The sequence below is a fragment of the Cygnus olor genome, chromosome 12, assembly GCF_009769625.2.
Source record: "Cygnus olor isolate bCygOlo1 chromosome 12, bCygOlo1.pri.v2, whole genome shotgun sequence".
NCBI lineage: Eukaryota > Metazoa > Chordata > Aves > Anseriformes > Anatidae > Cygnus > Cygnus olor.
In genome coordinates this window covers 13846372-13869551 of record NC_049180.1, presented here as the reverse complement: position 1 = coordinate 13869551, position 23180 = coordinate 13846372, and the positions used below count along the sequence as shown (strand labels likewise).

At 45.2% G+C, this 23180-nt stretch overlaps 1 protein-coding gene across 2 annotated transcripts in view; it reads right to left on the bottom strand.

The window, feature by feature from the left end:
* Positions 1-20799, bottom strand: part of PHAF1 (phagosome assembly factor 1) — a 35128-nt gene extending 14329 nt beyond the window's left edge. Inside the window, exons 1-7 of one of the 2 annotated variants that reach the window (XM_040570760.1) lie at positions 20715-20799; positions 20308-20415; positions 15532-15614; positions 11853-11936; positions 7442-7485; positions 7079-7158; positions 2378-2472 (exon numbers count right to left, since the gene is read on the bottom strand). In XM_040570760.1, coding sequence (XP_040426694.1) covers positions 2378-2472; positions 7079-7158; positions 7442-7485; positions 11853-11936; positions 15532-15614; positions 20308-20371 — 450 coding nt within the window. In that variant the 5' untranslated portion in view covers positions 20372-20415; positions 20715-20799. The other variant, XM_040570761.1, reaches the window with a different exon arrangement.
* Between the last annotated feature and the right edge of the window lie 2381 nt (positions 20800-23180).

The following is a 23180-nucleotide window of genomic DNA, read 5'->3' as shown; positions in this document are numbered from 1 at the left end:
CACGGGGGTTAAAAAAATAAAAAAGATTCAACCTTCTACAACTCAGTGTTAGTTGACATTACACTACTTCTGGATTCCTAAATTGGGGTGAAACGCTCGCTACATTTATCCACCAAGAGATGGCACTAGTTTGTCAATTAGCCATCTGTGTACTGACAATTTAAGGCTTTCTTGGTTTTATCACTGGCAACTAGCAATAGAAAAGTATTTGTACTGTTAGGCTGTATTTAAGTTCTGAGAAATAAGCTCTTACAGGTAGAACTTGTTTTTTCTCTCCCACTGCGTTAATTTCATCCTTTTAACATTTTTACTGGTTTGCAAAATGCTTTGACCTGATGAACACTCATTCTTTACATAGCTTTTCCACTCTCCTTATCACCCCATTCTTATATGCACTGTTTTGATAGGGATTTAGAGGGCTCTCATCAAATAGAAAGAGTCCCCAAGAAGTCAGATTCATGCTGCCAGTGCAGAACAAACTGATTTTGTCCCAAGAGACAACAAAAATAACATGCATGAGATGCAAACCATTATCCTGGTCAATTTTAGCAGGACATCACGTAAGGATAATGTAAAAATCTATTCCTAGAGAAAAAAATAACCCAGAGGAATGAGTTTCACTGCTGTAGGTATTTAGAAGGGAACCTCCAACACCTATCAGATCTAGAGATGCTCTGAATTCGATCCTCTGAATTCGCTCTGAACGCAACCACCTCAAAACACACTAACAGCTTTCTAAAGTAGCTGACTGCTAGATACATGGCTCATTTCTTAACAGAAACAGTGAGCAGGCTTTCCATCATCTCCTCACCTGCAGATTGTTACTAATTATATCAAAACCCCAAGGTTTTCTCCAGATTTTTTCTTTTACATAGGCAAAGACTATGCTGCTTTGACTAGTTTTGCATTCCTACATGACCCTCTCTAAACTTGAAAGATTTTTACATCTGCAATTCTCATTTCACTCTTTATTCAGCCTGTCCTAACTGTCGTCTCTGAAGAGCTCTACACATGGTCTTCCCTGTGGACTATTTTATACTACCCTGTTTTCAAACCTATTCTATCCAACTATTTCTGTTTTTAATCTTGAGAATTTTGTTTTTCACTGTGTGAACAACATTTTTACTAACCACATTTAAATGACTAGATAGATAATTTTCTCCAATATTTTAACAGGTAGAAAGAACTGGATCATCCCCAAGCACCACAACACATCCCGCTCAAAGCATATTTGTACCATGCTTTCTGTAACCGTCCTTCACTATTTTCTTAGTCAATTGAAGCACCTACCACATCAAGACACAGAGATGCAATGGCTAGAATTGATTCTAGTAACTTTTTTATACACCTTTTCAAATCTTTGATATAACAACTGACTGTCTTTGCAGCTCAGCCATTTCACTCAGAGATGCCCTTGCAAGTCTTGAGTGAAAAGCTTCTACTTGGTTGGGATGTTCGTTCTTTTTGGTTTATCACTAGGTTTCAGCTTACCTTCTAGCATTTCTGAACCCAACTGACCTTTGCTACTGCTAAATGGTAACTTTCCCTAAACACCTCCCTGCTCTCTAGTATGCTGAAACAATTTCTAAAGCACCAGGCTGTGACATAAAAACACATGCCATCATGTTGCTTGATTTCCCCCCACTTGGTTTTGACTCTGTTTATGTTCCTTTTTATTACTAGTACCATACTGCAAGCATTCTTTTTGAACTGATGACCATAGGTAATACAACAAATTGTTTACAGCCTCATACAAAACAAGTTATATGCACATTTTCATTAGTACAGGTGGAAATCACAGAAGACCTGTATTTGTTTCCACTATAGACAGTGATTTGCAAAGATTTCAGAGAGCACAGTAGCACATTCAATCATTCAGTAACTCATCCAAACATTTGGTGAACATGCAAACAGGCATTACAAATAAAGCTCATTCACTTGGCTTTCTAAAAGCACTCGTACTGAAGGACACTTAAGATGAAGATAGATTTTATGAACTCTACCCTAGTTTTGTTGCATAATCACTTTGATGAGATTCAAAAATATCTGATAAAAGAACAGCCCTCGATTAGATTGCTTAATATTTATGTATTTGCAGAGAGAGTGCTCGTATTTTTAGAAGGCTCCTTTCAACAACAGAATTGCTAGTCCCAGTGCATGATGCAAGCAAAACCTCTAAGCATATGCCTCCTGCTAAAAGAAGGAAAATGTTTAACTTCAAAATGATCACACAGCATGAATAAGAGCACAACTAAGGAGTTAAATTCCTTCCAAATTACTGGCTTCTTTTGCTTACAGGCTAGACACGCTGTAGGTGATATTTTGCAAGTAGCGTAGAGGCAAAAAGACTACCCATTAACCAAGAATGATTGCTGACCTCGTACTTCGGAGTTTCAGTCCAGGAGTCTAACTGAAAAGAAAACGATAGTCCTCTGAAATTGAGGTGAAAGAGCTGCTCAGCTGAATTATACACTAAAAAGGAAAAAGAAAGGAAAACCAGAGTTACGAAAATAAACACAAAACTCCCCAGTTCAGATTTAACAGTGCTTTCATCAGGTCAATGAATTTACCAGATCTCAACATGTGGGAGGAACACAGTTACACAGGACAATAGTTGGGTTGCTTTTAATCTGCTGCAGTAGAAACACAGCTACAAGAACCTTAAATTCATTAAAATAAGAGCTGCCTATGTAAGCCTGTGGGCATTAACACGTCTCTAACAATTCAGTTATACAGTGCAACACAGTCATACCTTAACATCCCTAAAACAGTTTAAGCAGCTAAACAATTCTGTTTCTTGTGGTGTGAAACACTTGTACAACACTGACCAAGAGGTCTTTCAGACAGATGTGCCCAGAACATTGAGAAATTCAGGATTTCACATCACTGGGAAGCAAGGTGCTGGGGGGGGGAGCTCACAGGTGCCTGTCCCACAGGGAGCTCCAGGTCCCGTGCCCCAGTTCAGCTAGCTGTCTTCCCCAGTAAGACAGCACTGGGAGGAAGTGCTTCTGACACACAGGTTCTAGGCCATTTACAACGATAATTAAAAATAGCATCATCAGAAACACCTGCCAATAGGCCAGCTTTTACAGAGAACAGTAATAAATTAGAACGCACAGGCTCCCGGCTGTCATCACATCATGAGATGTCCCAATTTACTGCAATAAATTGCTCAACATCATCTATAAACAGCAAAGAAAGTCACCCCAGTGTTTACTTTAAGACGACATACTGGCTTGTGAGACTGGAAAACTGAGAGACGATCCCAGGGGACTGGGAGCTTGGGAACAGACTTGGGATTGATGCTACCAAACTTCAACCTGTCCCTGGTAGCTGCTGGGAGGGACACAGTGCTCCTCTGACACACGAGCTGGTTCACTTGCAAAACCATTTGAAAACACCAGAGGCAAGAAAAAAAAAAAAGAGAAACACTCCAAGAGAAGCTCCTTTCTTCCACTTTACCAAAGGAAATTACAAAGGAAATTGGTTCACTATTCTTCCCCCCCCCTTTTTTTTTTTCACATTTTAAGAAAACATTTTTTTTTCACATTTAAGAAGACACAGCAGTTCATCATTTACAGAGAAAATTCATTCCACTGTGGCTTTTTTATTATTATTTTTAAACAAAGTGGCTTTTAAATGTTCAGCTTCAGAGACATGTCACAAGATATCTGGATGATGCCAGACTGCCCAGATAGAAACATAATGGTTAGGCAATAGGCATTAAGCTTTCAAAAGTCATCATTTGCCTTTTCTGCAGAATGTGCTGGTTAAGAACATTTTCCCTGCCTGCCACTCCCATCAGAACGTGTGGGGAGAGGGAAATGTTTTGATCTGCAGGAAAATTACACAAATCTCTCATGTGATAAATTATGATGCATCTTTTCCAAAGCCCACAGCCAGCTGGAGAAGTGTTTTTTCCCCTAGTCATGCCAAGTGTGATATCTGATTATACAAATCGCATCAGTTCCCATCCCCTGCAATGTTTGTTGATGCTTAGGTTTAAAGGGCAAGGAACTTTTTAATCCCTAAGATGTTCTCTAGTGTGTCCCTCAAGACCTTATGTCACAACTACCTATGTTGCTTTTTTGCTGGTGGTGGGTTTTTTGGATTTACTGCGCAGGTCCCCCGCAGCCTAACTGTGCTAAAAATAGCTGACGGAAGCAAAAGGCCTGCTGCTTTGCTGCTGCACTCCAGGCAGTGAAGGGGAGGGAGTTTGCCTTCCAGGAAAGCAGCAGAGTGTGAGCAGCTGGGAAAAGTTTCCGTGCAGCTGGATGGGACAAACAACAGCTATCAGCAAGCCTGAGGATCAGAGACAGTCCCGATAAAAGCAGAGGCAGATCCCACAGCCAAGTCCCACTCGTGTCAAGCACAAGGCTCTTCTGGCACCCCAGGAGCGCCCAGGCAACCTCTGAAGTCTTAGTGAGTTTTACAGAGCTGGAAATCGGGACCCTCCCCTGCTCCTTGCGAGGCCGCAGCAGCAGGAGGGAAGGATGTTTTCTTTCTCCTCATGACTTCGGCTCAATCCCACAACCCTTACCCACGCTAAACAGCGCTCGGGCGAGGAGCCACCTCCACGAGGATGCAGAACAGGATGTGATTTCAACAGAGCCACTGGCAAGAGCAACTGCTCCCCAGCAGGAGCTCAGGTCAGAAGACCACGGAAGGAAGATGGAAAAGTGAAATAAAGCCTTGGCTTTGACAGAGCTATTGACCTCCAGAGTGCTCTTATTTCAACCAGCTCCATGGCAAAGACACTGCAACTTTTCATACTAACATTATCCAAAAGGTAACGAAGGCGGTTACAATTTTTCTGATTTTTTTTTTTTTAAACCACTGATTTGGCAAAACCAAAACTGCTCACTAAAGGTTTCAACACAAAACTGTTGCTAACCTTTTGAAATATGTTTTGAAACCATCACTGTGTCCTGTGGCAGGAAAGTTCTGCTGCAACCACTTGGGTTTTAAGTGAAAGACGACATTTTGTTATGAAATTCTAGTGGATGTTAATGCACAGAGATAAACAGTGAAATACTTTCAAAGTTAAAGGGCCTGAATTGTTTTTTTGGGGGATGATGAACACATTTGAGGGGAGTAACAGTACAAAGAAGAGGAGAGAGATGGCTATGCCATAAAGACTGACATTTTGTATTCGTGTCACATTAAGATGGGGATAAGTTTCTCTTCCCACCTTTCCCCAAACCAACTCAAGTTTTTTTGGGGCATCAAAACACCATCATCATCCTTCCCACATGCTAAAAATTATTGTTTGTTTTGGTTTGCTTCTCTTATGTTTTAGAGAACAGAGGAAAAAATTTACCAAAAATTCATGCTACGTGATACAGTTCAAACACTGTTCACTGTCAGACTACTTACTATAGAGCACTTACTCCAGCTAAGTAGGTTGTTAATAAAATACTGAATTTTCAGAGAGACACTGAATAAGCCTTTGCACCAGCGAAATGGTACTTCAGGCCAACAGCTTAAACACGCTTTCATAGGTACATGTCTCCAGACGAAGACCACCATCTGATAAAGTATGCATGTAAGTTTTCTTAACTGAATGACAGGTGTACAAGATCTGACAAACTCTAGAGTAGGATGCATGATGCCAAACTACATTTTTAAGTGCTTATATACCATTTTAATGCAGGAATAAAATGTATTATTCCTATCATAAACAATGCTTACAGCTGGGGTAAGCTGTAGCGTTTTTTTAAGGTTCTTAATATCACAATTTTGCAAGCGCTTTCTCCTCTAAATATTTGCAAATAGATCATTGACAGCTTATAATTTTAATTTGTTCTCTGACAAAGAAAAGGAGCCGCTTTTACCCTGCCTCAACTCAACCTAAGTTCTCGTACACACTACCTCTGTAATAGCTGACCGTAGCTCTCAGAGTTCCTGCCCAAGAGGAAACGCTAAGATCACAACAAGTGAAATTTAAAAAGGCTGACTCTGGTCCTTGGAGTATTATGCCCTGCAGTCTTCCAAACTTCATTTATCTCAATCTGATATTCAACTACTACAGCAGGCTTTTATGCAATGATATTACTTGAGCCACATGACTCTCCACAGCTAAACCCTGTTCTGTGATGTGCAAGAACTGCCTACAGAGAACAGGCACGGACTGGCTATGCAGCCGCCATCAATCAGAAGGAATGCCAGCCTATTTGGGGTCACCTCGGCTACTGCAAATAGACCCAGTTAAGCTAAAAATAAGAAAAGATGCTCTAAAAAGGGTATCTAAACTACATGGAGTTAATCTTTCTTGTTATGCCAGTTTGACTCCATTTCTTGAAGGATCCTGAGCAGTTTAATTACAAATATCCTCTTCTTCAGAGTTTCACCGTTTATTTTCATCACCTAACAAAGCCCTAAAACAAACTCTCAATTTTCACACATGAACAGGGAGCTTAAAGAAAGCACTTTTCCTGCTACAGAGGTGGCGAAAAGCCAAATATCTCCGCAAGAGCCACTGTAGGTTCAAGTCAGGTTAACCAAACTTGCCCTGCTTCTGGTCACGCTGAACCTAGGCTGGCTGCAAACCTCCCCAGTGCTCCCAGTAACAGGAAAGAGGTGCAGGGAGATGCAAACCAGTTACACACGGGCTCAGACTTGATCCCAGCCTAGGAGGAATATCACCATGTTCTCAGAGCACAGAGCCTGAGCAAGCAGTCCTGGCCAGCTCTGCGTCTGTATGTTCATGGTATACTTAATCCCTAAGGCCACTTGAGAGCAGACCACACGTAAGAATGTGTGAAAACACCGGCACCACAGCTCTGAGTTCTCTGGTACTGGCAGTTCAAGAGAAATCATTAGTGGTATCTGAGAGCAGCCTTGTGTGCCAACGACTCTCTGCCTCACTATTCCACTTAAATATATTGTACGTTGAATTGTGACTCATTTTGTATGATAACCCAGCGACACGAACACGACTGCTCTGGAACACAGCTTCAAGTCATTTGGCAACTGAAGTCTCCACACATTTCTCCAGGCAGACTTACAGGCAAGACTTTATAGGAAGAGGTCTGTCGATGCAGGTGTACTTCTCATTCTCAGAAATGTTTTGGCTTACCTCCTGGATGCGTTGCTCCAAATGACTGATCAATTTGTTCTATGGTGGGAGCAATTGCCTGAGAGTTAAAATGGACACCACTGAAAAAGAAAACAAAACGAATCTGCCTTAAGAGTACGAAATGGATGCTCTAAGTGTTTACTAATGATAATACCACGTTTAAATGGGAGGAAGGCTTCAAGACTGAAGGAAAAGATTAAGCTGGTAATTTAACTTTCTTGAACACAGCACTTGGTTATCTACACTTTGACAGTTATTTTGTTTTCCTAAAAAGAATGATTGAAAAATAAATTTAGGATGAAAAAGGGAGGGAAACTAGTCACTGTAATTAAAAATAGATCATAGAAGTTTTAAATCGCTTACCAGTATTTTAACTTCACCTTAGTCAAGTCATAAACTTCAATCACCTGAAACAGAAAACAGAAACATTACTGTACTTGCAAATTGTAACGGGGCAAATAGGCAAGACTAGCTAACAACTCTGCTAGGATCAATCACACTGACAGAGACAAAACTCCAAAACCTGATTTAGCAACTGCACATCTGAAACAAGTCCTGAAGAACAACTACAGGCTCAGTGCAGTCCGTCTGGACCCTGCGCAGATCAGTGTTGATTTGCAGACAGTTTTTTCACTAGCATAGCAGCATCTTGCTTTCTGCACAGATTTCTCTTAGGCAAGATCAAAGGTGAGTGAATTAGAGGGATCCTCGAATTCGGGGATTCTATAAGGAATACCAAGCAGTAGGCCATTCTTTGGGTTACTCTTATTAACCCGAAGAATACCTGTACCTGGTAGTAAGTGCTTGTGTTGACTGCACTGTTTCAACTTTCCCACTCCTTTTCTTTAGGGAACAATGAACCCAGCAAAGCCAAGTGGTCACATTCCATTTCAACACTAGGCAGAGGGATACCCAGCAATCTCCTCAAGCATGGCAAAAAATCCAGAGAGCAGTCCATAAGCAACCAAAGACCCAATACCTACTTCTGATCTTTATTAAATATTTTACACTCTATTGAATATGCCAGAGTGCTCCCCTGGAGACAGTAGCAGGAATGTCAATAGTAGGTATGGATCTTAGGTTCTGAATACATTAGGGCAAACCTGCATCTGAGATTGATTTCACGGGATTTTTATGTGACTGTTACTGAGTCCTGAGGCTAGACTGGGCTTTAGGCAGATGATTTTTAGTGAGTAATCACCATCAAGCACAAGCTCCTTCCACCCTACATCTGTGTTCCTGAGTCAGCAGGAACAGGAGAAGAGGTGGAGAACATCATAATTGCTGTAAAGAAAAGGTAGAGAGATTTTTATTGCTTTGGAAGGATGCACTCTTCAGCTAGACATGAAGCAGAATTCCCCAGGGAGCTTGCTACCAAGCAGGGCTGAAAATATCACCAGCTAGGAAGGAAGTCTTGGTTCTGGGAAATGCCTGGCAAATACCCCCCCCAGCCCGTCACCCCCAGGGGAAAAAAAAAAAAAAAAATACTATTCACAATGCCCAAACCACTGTATAAAAATAAATAACAAAAATCCATATTTAGTGGTATGCTGTTCACTCAAAAAGTTGGAAGAATTCTCCGAAGCATTCCTAGCTTGCTCAGAAAGCCCACATGTTTCAGGATACAAGCAACAAGTATAGCACAAAGCGAGTAACATTAACACTCTGGCAAAGCCAACTTAAAGAAGAGCAAGATAATTTTTCTTCTTAATAAATACACTTTGAATTATGCTTCTTGGAAAAAAATGGTTATCCAGTATTTCAAGTCAAATGCAGTTTGACATGTCCAGATGTCCCTTTACTGAGCAGTTTGTTAAAAACAGACTTTTATGAAAAATTAGGCATGATTTTACTTTTTTTTTTTTTCTTCCCCTGCCGCTACAAAAGGTTTCTGGAAATAGAGAAAGCCACCCCACAGACAGATCTAGCTTTGCAGAAGCTATTGGAAGGCACCGGGCACTCCCCAGAAGTTCAGCTGAACCACGCTGCCGTGGTGGAACACAAGTCAAAAAGCAAATGAGAGAAAACAGTCAATGAGGACGAGTATATTGCTCAAACAAGGCCCCCCTTGACCCCTTGAGAGGAAGGCACTGACAGCAGCCAGCAGGCACCAATTTGCCATCAGCCTCTTCCCCCAATTCAGACAGAAGATCTATTCGTGTCAACATTTCTTTTTGCTAACCACAAAGGAAGAAACAAGCAAAACTCAGCAAAACGTAAATATAGTCAAAAGAGCTCGTAAAAGCCATGAAAGGCACACGGACTGAAGAAACACGGCGACAGGCCACAGCACTAGAGTTAGATTTTAAGCTCAGCAGCTGTTCTGACAGGAAGATTAACATGATTCTTTCTGTGTGCAGAGGAACAAACACTGGGAAGACCAAGGACTGTTCAGTGATGGGGTTTCTACACAACCATAAGGCAGTTGTCTTAGCTGAGTCCAAGCTGGTGTATTGTCACACTCACTGCTTGTGAATTATTTCTGATAAGACTCCTAGAGACATCCAGGTGTCTGCCAACCAGCAATAAAGGAACAATGTTGGATAACCAAGCTTTTTCTCCCCCTGAAGAGGGGCCTGAACAAGAGATGCTGTTGACATTCACAGTAGAAGAATGCCTTCAGAACCTGGTCTAGGATTTACTTTTTCACAACAGCTCACAACTCCTGTAGGAACGCCTGCCTGCATTGCTTTGGCTCCTGAAGGTGAGCAGAGACAATGCACAGACCTTCTGACACTCCCTGAAGGAGGAGAGGGAGCTCTTGAGGAACACTGGCTTCACTTCTTTACCACCAAATTCTTTGTGTCTGTCAAGGCTTTCAGTTTTAGAAGCTTATTTCAACCTCTCACAACCAAATCCAGCAGCAAGGCTGTACTTAAAACAACACACAGAGCAAAGCAAGAAAAAAGACTCCTGATTTTTCCAGTTTTGCTGCTGCCGCCGAGCAACACTGAAAACAGTCTGCCATCTCAAAAATAGGCTGCACTTATTCTACACCTACACCACTCCTTAAACAAGCTCACTTCTGAGGTGATCCCACAGCATTTCTTCTACAAAGCTTCCAGGCCAGTTTCACAAGCAGCATGCATAGCACCGTAAGCATTCACACAGCTTTACTCTCCATAGATAAACATGAAAAAGACAGACAGTGCTAGACCACTAAACAACTACACGATGGGGAGAAAGACAAGACAAAAACCTCTTGCATGTTTCCTAGAACGCTGGGTGTTGAAGTGACAGCAAAGCCAGCCCCTCAAAAATCTCTTGGCAATGAAGAGCCATGGCATACACTAGCTTTACCTGAAAACATCACAGGATCGTGATATTCGAATAAGTGGAAGGGAGCAAGCTATGCACTTTAAGTCACGTCAGTTTTGAGTTCAGACTCCTCATTATTTTGGAAACATTTCCTACAAGTACAGCTTACGCTGATAAAGATCTATCTGACAAAGAATCTGTAAGATATCTTAAAAACTGTGAATTCAAATATGCAATCTGAGTAACTGGAAGTTCCAACCTTAACAAAAAAGAAAATCATGCTATTACAGGAATGAATTTACAAACATACTTCTGTAAGGCAAATACAAACTGAAATCTGGCACACTGCTACATCCCAACAGAGCTTTTTGCGATGAAGAAGTACCAGACTGACATTTTGGAGAGTGACGTTCCGCTGCTGGTTTTACTGGAGGTGTGAGGAAAGGGAACAGGGCTCCACCTAACGCTGTTCCAAAGCTGGGCAGTAGGGATGCGAGCACCATATTCCTAAAGGGTAAGCGTTGATTTTTTTAGCTGTACATTTAACAGCACATTTCTGCTTTCAAACGTCAAATAGCTTGGCAGCGAGAGCGCTGCACTCTCACACAATTACCCCCATCTGTCCCCGGGCACGGAGCAGGTTATGCACACCACGTGGGAACCCTGCTCGATGCAGCTGGTTGCTTGCCAAAAGTCTGAATTTTTGACCATCACGCTAAGAAGTCACTTTTTAAACGCTGCAGTTAGGAAAGCTTTTTAAAATTTCCTACTGATTCGGGTTCTGAAGGCTCACAGCAACTCATTTCACATCGCTTTCAAAACAGATTTTTGGAGAACATAAATGCCATGGGAGGTTAGCAACCAGCCTGCCCTTTATTTTGCATCCTAACTACACAGAGCATCCTAGAGGGACACAGCAACACCCAGCCACCTAAAAGCACTGATGTAGAATTGCTGGGCTGAGGACTCTGATCACAGAGATAAATAATCCAGAACAAACTGAAGCCAGTACAGGAGGCTGCTCACAACAGGCCAGAATTTGGCTTGCTGAGAGAAATAAGGCACTCACAGCCACACAATCGTTCTGTGCATGTAACAACTGAAAACTAAGAATAAGAAGTTTACTCTGAAAAACAAAATGGCAGCACAAACAAAGGAACGACTTGGAAAAAAAACGCTATCTGGTTTGCATTAACTCATGATCTGATTTCAACTCTCAGGCTTAACTACAGTAATGGCCTTTCCTGGCTTTTGCTGCAACTTGAGACCCAATGGACAAGTGAGATCACGCTGGGCTGTTGTCTTCTTGCAGTCCCCGGTAGAACGTTGTCTTAATCCTATAAACCAAGGTTTAACCCACAAACCAAAACATGCAGTTCGTTATCACACAATAGCACTAAATATGGCGCATTAAAGGTGTAAAAGGGCCACATACTTATTTACACTACTTTAAGTGTCAATATATCCTAGGGTTTTGTTCTGCACTGCTTTCTTTACAGGAAGGATGCTTTATTACCTTAAGTCTCTGATTGAAAGCATCAAACAGCAGTTTGATTCCATCCTGAGTCAGGTTAAGGATGAGGTCATGGCTAAGAGGTGACTGTAAAACAAAAAAAAAGCTGTTAGGCTTTGTATTTTAAGGCTTCTTTGTTAAGATACATATCATTGCATAAAATGCCTCAGAAAACAACTGTTGGTTCAATAAGCATAACACAAATACATTTGGCCAAACCTCTCAATCCCTTGTCTTACAAGAAATAGGATCTGCACCTTGCGAGAGCTCCCAAAAGGGCAGCTGCCTGTTACTTTAAGTTGGGGAAAAACGAAAAACTTGGAAGTTAACATTCCAAGTTTAGCATCACACAGAGACATCAGGCAGGGAGAAGCTGCGGCAGCCTTGGCACACAAAATAACAGCCCGTCTCACAAAGCCTCGCATCAGAACTATGAAAATACTTGAGAGAACGACGGTGAGAGGGCTCTCCACTTCAGAAACCAGGAGCGTCACAGTCTTTTTCAGGCCTGAAAAGAAAGGCTTCAGACTCTCATGTTGTGAATTTTGGTTTCCTTAGTTACTGTGAATCATAATAACTCAAGGCTTAATTTGCAGTCTGCTGGAGTCAATAGGAGACATTCCACTGGCTTCATGGTGTCTGGATAGGCTCTGCGCCACCTCCGTCTGCTACGAAGCTCTGGAAGCTGCTCGCTCCTGAGCTGGTCCAAGCCATGCACACAGAGTCAGTTGGTCCCCGTTTAGCTATCTGACCGTCTACCATATAAAACACCTGCTTCAAAAAGCTCTGCCCTCCACAACTGCCTCTGAGGAGGAGGAAAGAGACTAAATGACAGGCAGGTGACAGCACTCCTGCCCCAGAACTGCACCAAGCGATTATTTAGCAGAAAATCAAACCAGAACGGGACATCTCGAGCACATTCAGGCTTCTAGTGTGAGCAGCCACATGGCACAGCCCTTTTTATGAATTAAGCATAAGCTATCTTAAAGCTGCTACTCCCTTGCTCTTCTGGGAGGAGGTCTGTGTTTTGACTATCAGAATTCTAATTTTCATCCCTAATTTCCTCTTCGGTCTCATGTCAGCACTGTCACCTAGCCTGGATACCTTTCATACATTCTCATGTGCCTCTCCCATCCCTTCCAGATGGGGAAGTAACCAGATCCTAGATGTCACATTGCTAGGTCCAAAGGAGCCAGAGAGCTTCCAATCTCACGCAGCGCAGATTTCCCATTCCCGTTGGTCCCTCCAGCAGCTTTCCCTGAAGCAGCTTCAGTTGCCTTGCACAGTGGCACCAATACTTCACTACTGCTGGCAAACCTTTTCATGATACAGCCTAGAATTGAAGCAGCATGGCTTCATATAGCCATGAGCCTGAGAAAGAAGGTCTAATGTCGATTCTGACCATTTTTTTTTTTTTAAATCCCTCATAAAACTAATTTAGAAAGGCTACAGATATAGCAACAAACAAAACAAGTGCAGGATTACATTTAAAATAAACCAACATGGCTTTTCTGATATTGGATGTGCTCTGTGTATCTCACTGGTTCCTAAGCACAATTTTTATAAGGTTATTCCAAAACTAATAAGAGCATTACAAGTACTTTTGAGTGGATGAGAAAAAAAATACATCCGAGGAAGAGCTTGATAATTATTTTAGACAATAGCTTCTATTCTACACTGGCATATCTTCTTTCTTAACAAAAGAGAAGTTTCAAGGGCACAAATTTAGTTCACGTGACTTTTGATGTACAAAACAAACCCTCAGGTACGAAGGGAGATGTCAGGAAGCTATGGGAAAGGCCTTCCTAGAGGAAGCAGGTCAAACGCGCAGTCACACTCCTAACACACAAGAAGCTGCAGGAAAAACCCTCATCACTACACAACCACCCCAACACAAACCCAGAGGAAGAGGTTGGGGAAAAGCCAGTTAAGCACCCCACTTAAACCGACCAAAAAGGGGTTAAAATTCTTTAGTCACAGAAAAGTGTTCATCGAGATGTTTTTGGCACCGTTTGGGCATCCCATTTGTGTCAAGTTAAAAGGAGAGCTGTGGGCAGATCTAATTGCATTTAATTGTCATATAAATTTTTGAAAGGAAATACTTGCTGCTGGAGTTCCAGGATCAGAAATTAGATGCCACAACTTGAAGTAACATTTGATCACTGCGCTCAAAGACTTTATTTCAGAGAGGAAAGAGATGAAGGCTGTTCAGGTATAGCTTAGGCAGATAAAAGCTGTGCTAGGTGAAGTTTGTTTAAAGCTCTGAACCTCCTAAGCACTGCCCCAGCAGGTCTCGGTGCCCAGCTGCAGAAGTGCACGATGTGCTGCACAAGGGCAAGGGGACAGCCACTCAGCTGCATGGCTGGAATGACAGGTGGAAAAAACTGCACCAATATCAGGCATTGGCTCCAAAAAATATACGGATATTAAAAAACGATTACGGTTTGGGGAGCAAAACCTATAAAAAACCTGCAGATACAGTGAAAATTTAGTATATATGGTCAAGCACAACTTGGACAAGCTTTTGGACATAAAAGACCTATGAGACGTGCAAGCCCACCACGCTTTCTAGCACATGGCTGCTGATCTGATTCTACAAAACTGAGAGGAAAGGGAATCTCGTCGTTTAGTTAAACAAACCTCAAAATAATTCTGGAATGCACTGTAGGAAGAAAAAACAAAAAACCTTCACAGCATACAAAAAAACAAGGAATGCATTCGCTGCCAAATGGATGCCCCCATGCCTTATATACGAGGAGCTAAGTTTTCAATGTGCAAAGTAAATATTCTGTCAGCATGAAAGCCAGAAATCTCCATAATCTGAAACAAAAAAGGATAACTCATCTAATTACATCAGATATGTATCCAGCAGCAAACCACCAGAGCTGAGCTTGCTCCTTAGTCATTCAGTGCTCGCTGCAAATGCATGAGGCCCCAATCAGTACTCCTGATATAAAATGAACTGTTGGCAGCCTTTGCCTTTTCCCTGACGCAGAGATCTACAGCACATGCATAAAATCTCCTGATTAATGCGCATTTCACACAACACACATCTGGAGAGCCACAAATCTCCGCAGCCCCCATCTCCTCTCCCCTTACACTTTCTTCAAAGCAAAGGTGGGCATACAAAACATTTTTTTTTTTTTTGGTCTAGCAGAACGGTTTCACCTCCAGCCCCCTTTTCGATGGAAGTCAAGCATATTAGGAACTAATGACTGTTTAATTATGAACAACAATTAAAACATCTTGCTGGTTTAAATGACCACATTCCCTTTCTGCAGGCAGAACTGCAGATCCAGAGAAGCATGGAGGCATTTTCAGGGGCTTCATCACACCCAAACCAAATATGAGAGTGAAAAGTAATGAGTGGTTGGGTACTTTTAAGTGCTGCCACACTAGATGACAATGGAAAAAAAAAAAAAAAGACTAGAATTATCCAGCAGAACATTTCCTTTGATAAAGTAAAACCAATACTGCTCTACCACCACATCTACAAAGTGGTATCTGTTAAATTTTGGCACTACGTTGAGATTAAGCTTGATTTGAAGCTGTTATAAGATCGAACAGTTCAGCAATGCATGGAATATGCAGGTTGACATGACACGGTATCAGTATGCCCCATTATGCCCTAATTCCGAGGCACAAAGAGGTAAGAGATGTGGGCAGCCCACTCACTACTCACCTGCTCACTGTAGAGAACCTGGACATTCTTGATAATGCGACAGTGTTTCTGAAGAATTGCTACAGCCTGAGCCAAGGGCATTCCTGTAAGTAAAAACAGAGGATTTCTCCAGCTCAGAGACGGGGTAACAGCATTTTTGGACAGAAAAGTTGCAGATTAGATAAAAAGTCATCGTCAGCAAACAGTACATTACAACATCCAGGTATGCTATCGACAAACAAGCCTACCTGACTCATGGTATCGGCACAAACCTGTTTTCTGGAATAGAAAAGTCATTATTTACCCACCAGCTTGTCAGGCACAAAAGAAAGAAGAGTACCTCGAGCCACAAAATTAAACAGCAAAGGTTAGGCGGACGAGAGCACATATCTTTCTACAAACCACATAGAAAATTCTCAGCTTTGACAATCCAGTGAGTGACACAGCAGCCTGGACTGAGCTCCACAAGAGCTGACGGGTGTTCCTGGGAGCAGCCTGCAGGCTCCTGGCTGCGTTTTAGCACACATCCTTCAGTAAGCTTGACAAGCTACCGTGTAGCTGTATGAGGAAGACTGAAAACACTGAAAGAAAATTGAACCGTGGAAGAAGAAAACACTGGAATATTCGCAGCTACTGGTGAAGCCAGAGGAGTGCCGAGGAAGGGACTTTATCTCCTTAGTTTACAGTTCCTTCAACACGCACCATTCCCTAACAAAGCAGGCAGCAGATCTGACAAAGAAAATACAGTTAAACACACTACACCTGGTTCAGCCACAGTAACCAATGTCACCATTCACACCGACACCATTTCCAGGGCTATTTTTACAGTGTCTCTCTCTACAGCAATAAATTTTGGAAGTACAGCAGGACAGCTGAACCTGCAGCAGGCGCGATGGCTCCACACGGTGCCACCTCCCCCTGCACCGCGCTTCGAACCTTAGCTGTCCTTCCAAACGAAACACCATCGGGTCCCAGGATTCTCGTTAAAAATGCCACATTCGAGCATGAGCTCATCATTTTGAGGTTTTATTCCTTCCTAATTCCTGCAAGTCAATTGTGATTTAGTTATCTGACACTTTATTCGCACTCCTTGCCCCTTTCTTCTCTACTTCTGGTTCTTAAGCTTTAAGAAAATTGCCTCAAATAGAAAAATTGACCACAGGACCCGCACGTATATTTAGGTAACAGCTCAGGTATTTCGATTTAGAGATACCAGCTACGTCGTTTAAGCAGTCTGTGCATGGTGTTACAAAGTACTTGTTAGCCATTATCTACTAAAAAAAGAAAACTCTCTCTTCAAATAGAAATCACACACCCCTAGCTCACCACTGGTACTGCTTTAATGCAACACCAGCATAAGACGAGAACAATTTTTTTCCTATGTAGCACTAAGCTACATGCCTGTTGCTTGTACATTGCAGCTTTTCTGCAATTACAAAAATCTAATTTTGCAAAACAGAGTTTTACAGATGAGAACTACCACGGTTTGGTTTGTAAATACCATATAGAAATGGTTTTGGTAAAGTTTTTTCCAAGAGCATGGGCTAACGTGAAAGGCAATTTTGTGACTGGAAGTTTTACACGAGAAAATGACAAACTCAAGAAGAACACTGATTATTTTAATACTGGCAACAAAATTTAAACGCACAGAGGGACACGACAAAGCAGCACTGTTTCCTATTATCCAGGAAATAGCAGTTGCCTTGTAGTCTAGGCAGCTGAATCCTGGAGTGTGTTTGGAGAAGTCAGTTATGTACTAGATAATATTTTCAAAATGGAACAGAAACATAAGGAACAGCAAGAAGCTAAGATCAAAGAAGCTCCTGCAAGAGCCACGCATCTCTTAACCCAGAAGAAGCTACCATCCCCCAAAAAGCATAAAGCCCATTTTCAAAGTCCGGGTTTCGGGAGACAGGCAGGGGTATGACCATTAAACCTCCTGAAAAAGAAATGCCCAAGGCTCAGCAAAGCCGGCGAGCAAGCTGAAGGAAGCTGGACGCTGATGGCAAGTGCCAGGGGTTGGTAAGGTGTCATTAAAACACGCGGGGAGAAGAAGCGAACACGAGGTGGAGGGGGGTTTGGAGCCCGGTGTAAACTGATGCAATCCTGGGGCCGTGAGTGTGCAAACAGATAGCTCATGTGACTCTTACTCACAGCTTTCTCACGCTGGAAGCAAATGGGCAAGGGCTGATTTCAGGCAGTTTTCGCTGACTGGGAAGCAAGTGGGTTCTGCCATGCAACTGCTCAGCAAAGCTACAAACAGGAATTGAAGTTCTCCGGGAGCAGTCCCAGAACCTGAACTGCACACGGAGGAGCCAGCACCCTCCCTTCGCCTCCCTTAGCAGAGAGGCGAGGAGGGAGCGAAGAAACTAGGCTGTTTTTCTCCACCCTTCTCACACACAGACACGCAAACACCCTTTTTCCTCCCCAGCCTGCAGCCATTGCAGTCAAAGAGGAAAACAAAGAATTCTTTTTCCCCGCTCACCAGCGTGGAACTGGGAAGCTCGCAGGGCTTCCAGCGCATCGGACAGGCAACCAAAGCAAGCCACGGCAAATAAAGCACACAAAGCTCGGCGCTAGGACTCTCCTGGCACAGACTTTCCCCTTCTCTAAATGCTGAGGGGGGACACAAGATACTCCTCGCAGGTGCACTGCTCGCCAACAGCACGGCTTGAAGGTGGGCAGCCCTCCGACTCTGGGGCTTCAAGGGGCAGGGAGAGGAGGAGCGAATACAGATGGTAAAAAGATGACCAGAAAATGCAAAAGTCAGCAAGTCATAATGCCCAAACAAAGGGAAGTGAATCTTTGTAGGCAAAGAAAGTCTAGAAAGCAAGAGAAATAGAAGTGTGCCTGAGAAATTATATGTGTCTAACACTAATAACACAGCTATAGGCACTGCAAAATCAGTATTTAATTGTTCTCTTTTAAAAAGGCAGGAATGTGGCCTGAGAGGAGCAGCGACCCAGGTACCAAACTGAACACAAAACTCAGCCTCACTCAAATTTTTTAGCACTCTGCTCACACAGTGAGTCAATGCTGGAGCCAGAAACAGCATCCAAAAACTCACGTAGAAAATTTTCCTGGCATTTCCCCTCTGTCATCTCCGCTGTGGGTACAAGAGTGGAAGCCAGAGGCAGCGGCAGGTCAGGAGGGCTGCCATGAGTGCTGCTAAGAGCGGCTCTAAACAAACACTGAGTGGAAGGAACACCACGGGCAGCAAGAAGCCCGCTTACACAAATGCTTCCAGCCTCGGTACCGCTCGCACAGCCTGGCCAGAGGTATCAGAGACAGCTCTCAGACAGGAGCACTCGCGCAGGACAAAGTTAAGTGTCTCAATGCCTAGTCAGCCTCCTGCTCCGCACCAGCAGGTCGTGCTAATTATATATGAGACGCATCACGTGGTGGCTATGTTTACTCCAAGAATTACAGCCGGGTTTCCTCCCTCTCACATCTATGCGTGTGTACACACAGACGGAGACACAGCATGTAATTTTAGCCATGGGATTGTGTTAACGGGCTTCTTTGAGGGCGCTTGGGAAAATGAAAACAATCTTTTAAAAAAAAAAAAAAAACAAGGAAAATTGGGGAGGAGGAGTCAGCAGCGTATCTTCACGAGCACTGCCAGGGGATATAATTTGAGATCACATTTATTTTCAGGTAACACAGACACTAAGGGATCGCAGAAGGTCATGCAGAGCAGAGAGAACACGGGAACACGTCAGTGGTATGAGGAGATCAACGAGGTTTCAGAAGGGTGGGACCGAGGTACTGCTATAATTAGCCCCCAAAACCATTCTAACGCTCCCTAACCACCACGCTCTGAGCCCGCAGAGGCACAAACGGCCCTTTGTGTCCCATGGGTTTCCCATCAGCAGCTCCACACCACAGCACCGCTCCCTTGGCGTAACCGAAATTCATGGAAGCTGCGTGCTGCTCTTTTAAGCCTGTCCCCCTGCTGTCACAGGTGACAACAGCAGCAGAAGCAGTGTTGTAACTCAAGTTCTGGCCGACACTCAGAGCCCTGTTTACCTCAGCCAAACTACTGTTACTGCTAACAAACACCAGCAACAAAGATGGAGAGTTCTGACAAAAAGAGCCCCATGCTGGCACCTCAAACAACCCCTTGAAAAACACAACAGCTGCAGTGTTTTCTGAGAACTTCAGGGACTACCACAGTTCGCCCGAAGGCACGAGTCACCTGAGGACGCTCCAGCTCTGTGCCTAAGTGCCTCGGGCTAGCACCAGCCAAATTTGTATCGGCTGGGGGAAATTCTCCCTCCTCACTGCAGCATGGGGAGGATCGACTGGTGGGCAAGAGCCTCGCAGATGAAAAATAAGAGCTGCTGCAAGGGAAAATACTTATTATCTAACCCTGAGAAAGCCTCTCAAAAGTTTGCCTTCCCTGCTCCGATGTCACAACCCAGCAACGACATAAAGAAATTGTGAAACCCAACTCGTATTTAGGGTCTGGAGGGAGGCAAAGCACTTAGGCTGAGCATTCCCACAGTGCTGCTATCACCTGGCAGGTGACACTCAGCCCGCGGCCGGCACATCCCTGACTTCTTTTTGGGGCCCGGGTTAGCCTGGTCCAAGGAGAGCAAGACAAAAGACGGTGAAGGGCTGGAGGAAAGCCTGGCAGCTGGTAAACAAAGCAGGGGGCGGCATGCGGAGCTGTGAGGTGCCCCACAGCAGCTCAGGGGGTCAATTAATCCAAGAGAGAAAGGTGAGGTGCTGGTTTTAGCCGGGGACAGACGGAGGGGGGGGGGGGGCAGGGTGAAGCCCCCGGGGGGCACTTACCGAGGGTGAACTCCCATTGCTCGTTGCCCAGGGAGCGCTCGGGCACCACCTCCAGGTCCAGCATTGGCGCGGAGGCCCCGGCTCACGGGCAGCGGCGGCGCCGGACCCCTGCGGGGAGGCGAGGAAGGGAAAAAAGGTGGTGAGAGAAAGCTGGAAACCCCCTCAGAGCCCTCAGGACCCCCCCGACCCCCTCAGGGCCCCTCAGCCCCAGCGCTATCACCATAGCAACCGCCCCCACCCCTCCAAAAAAAAACCAACCTCCCCCCCTCCCTCTACGCCCCCCCCGGGGCTGTAGGGAGCCGCCCGGTCCCACAGCACCGGGGGTGGGCGGAGGATGAACGGGGAACGGAGGGGGGGAGGGGGGGGGGGAAAGGCCGCCCCCCCCGCGCCGCGGGGCCGCCGCTCACCTCACTTGCGGCTGCTGAAAAAGCGCCGGGCGGCGGCCGTCAGGCGAGGCCGCGCCGGGGGAGGGGCCCGAGGGGAGGGGAGGGACAGAGGGGGAGGGGCTAAAAGGAGCCCCGCCCCTTCGCTGAGAGGAGGGGGGAGGCGGGGGGGGAGAGGGGGGGCGCGGTTGGAGGCGGGTTCGAGACCCGCCTCGGCGCGGCCTGGTGGGGAGGGGACACAGGGATAGGGGACACTGGGAGATAGAGGACATGGAGGGGAGGGGACATGGGGGTAGGGGACGTGGAGGGTAGGGGACATGGAGGGGAGGGGACACAGAGAGCAGGAGACACAGAGAGCAGGGGACACAGAGAGCAGGGGACAGAAAGGGCAGGGGACATGGAGAGTAAGGGACATGGAGGTAGGGGAACATGGAGGACCAGGGACATGGAGGGTAGGGGACGCGGGGTAGGGGACATGGAGGGCAAGGGATGTGGAGGGCAGGGGACGTGAAGGGTAGGGGATATTGAGGGCAAAGGACATGGAGGACAGGGGACATGGAGGGCAGGGAGCATGGAGGGTAGGGGACGTGGAGGGCAGAGGACATGGGGGACAGAGGACGTGAAGAGTAGGGGATGTGGAGGGTAGGGGAACATGGAGGCCAAGGGAAATGGAGGGTAGGGGACACAGAGGGTAGGGGACACAGAGGGCAGGGGACACAGAGGGCAGTGGGCGTGGAGGACAGGGGACGTGGAGGACAGGGGATGTGGAGGACAGGGGACATTAAGGGTAGGGGATGTGGAAGGTAGGGGACGTGGATAGCTGAGGGTGTGGAGGGTAGAGGACATGGAGGGTAGGGGACATGGATGGAGGGAACATGGAGGGCAGGGGACAGCACAGCCCCACTGGGCACTGCGGACCATGGACACCGTGTTTGTGGAGCAGGACAGGCTGCGTGGCCTAGCACCAATCCGCCTTCCCCTTCTGCTCAGAGGCTGGCACACCACGAACGGAGCTCCTCAAAGCAAGGGCGCATCTTTAAATACATAAATGATAATAAAAAAAAGAACTTCCTTGAAAAACATACCTGTGATCTCACGTGTCCACTGACCTCATGCCGGCCGGGACCGCCAGGGCCTGAGGCAGCCCTTAATCCCGGAGTTTTCCACCAGGGAAGAAAAGATGCTTTCATGCAGCGGGGAAGTGAGTGGCTGCAAGACCTCTGCCCTGGAAAAAAACATCCACCAGAGTACCAGCAGGGCCTGCACCCAGCAGGAAAACCTCGTTTATGTTCCACAAGGATGAGCGGTTTCTCTGGGATTTTTTGAGATAGGTGTAAGCAGAGCTGCTTGCTCACCTTTTTGGCCAGAGGAGTGGTTTTCTATCCGAAAAAACCGTCTCACGTAATTAAATGGGACTGTGCTGATCAATACTGGGGTGAGGATTTATTGAAGAATTTATTTTGGTACGGCCAAAAATTTATTGTTTCTCATATAGCACAAACCCCTGCTGATTTCTTGTTGCCCGTGCAGCCGATCCAATAACCTCCAAGGGAAATATGTCAGAAATTTGTAATGAGAGACTGCTGTTATTTGCCAATTTCTCACTTTTTCCCAAATTAATGCTCTGACCCCAGAACTGGGGCTGGGGCTGGGCACTGCCGAGCTCTCCCCAGACAGCGCCAGGCCCAAAACACGAGTCCTAAATAACACTGTGCTGGTAAACCCAGGGAAAAACAAGAACAAAAAATAAAAACCACCAACCCCAAATCTCGTTTTTCCGGTCGAAACACAAAAGGGTGGGGAACAAAGGCTTAGGTAGAAATTAGTAAGTAGCACAAGGCAGGTTAGCAAGACGAGCTCGTGCGTGACTCATTCAGGAAGAAAGGAGCAACGAGGCCACCAGCGCGGCGATGCTGTGAGATGTGGGCACCTCCACCGGTCCTGCCCCGAGCCACGGCTGGATCCAATAAAAATAAAAATGGGCACCAACAACAGGAACCCACAGCCAGACCAAAAACCTAGGCCACTTCACCCTCACCACTGCCTTTCCCAGCATCAGGCTGCCCATCACCACACTGGGTTTGTGACCCCAAGGAAGGGGAAAACAACACCAAGGGTACCAGGAGGGACCAAAAGCTCACCAGGGATCATTCGCTTCATGCGAGCGATGCTGGTGGTGAAGGCGAGCTGCCCTCTCCTGATGAGATATGATAACGCAAATCATTTCTGCAAGGAGAGCTTCTCTGCAGCTGCCCAGCAAAACACTTTGGAAACCAGCCCCCAAAGGTGGCAGTGGTATTTGGGTTGAGAGAAAGATTTCTGCCATAGAGCTCTATATTTTCTTTTTTTTTTTTAATATTTTTATTTTTTTAAGGTGCATTTCCTGCTGAAAAACTTTGCTTTTACAGCTCGAAACGTTTCAAAGCAGCGTCTGCTGACCCTCCCTGGGACCCCTGGCTGTGGTTTTCCCGTCTTGGCACTGAGCACAGG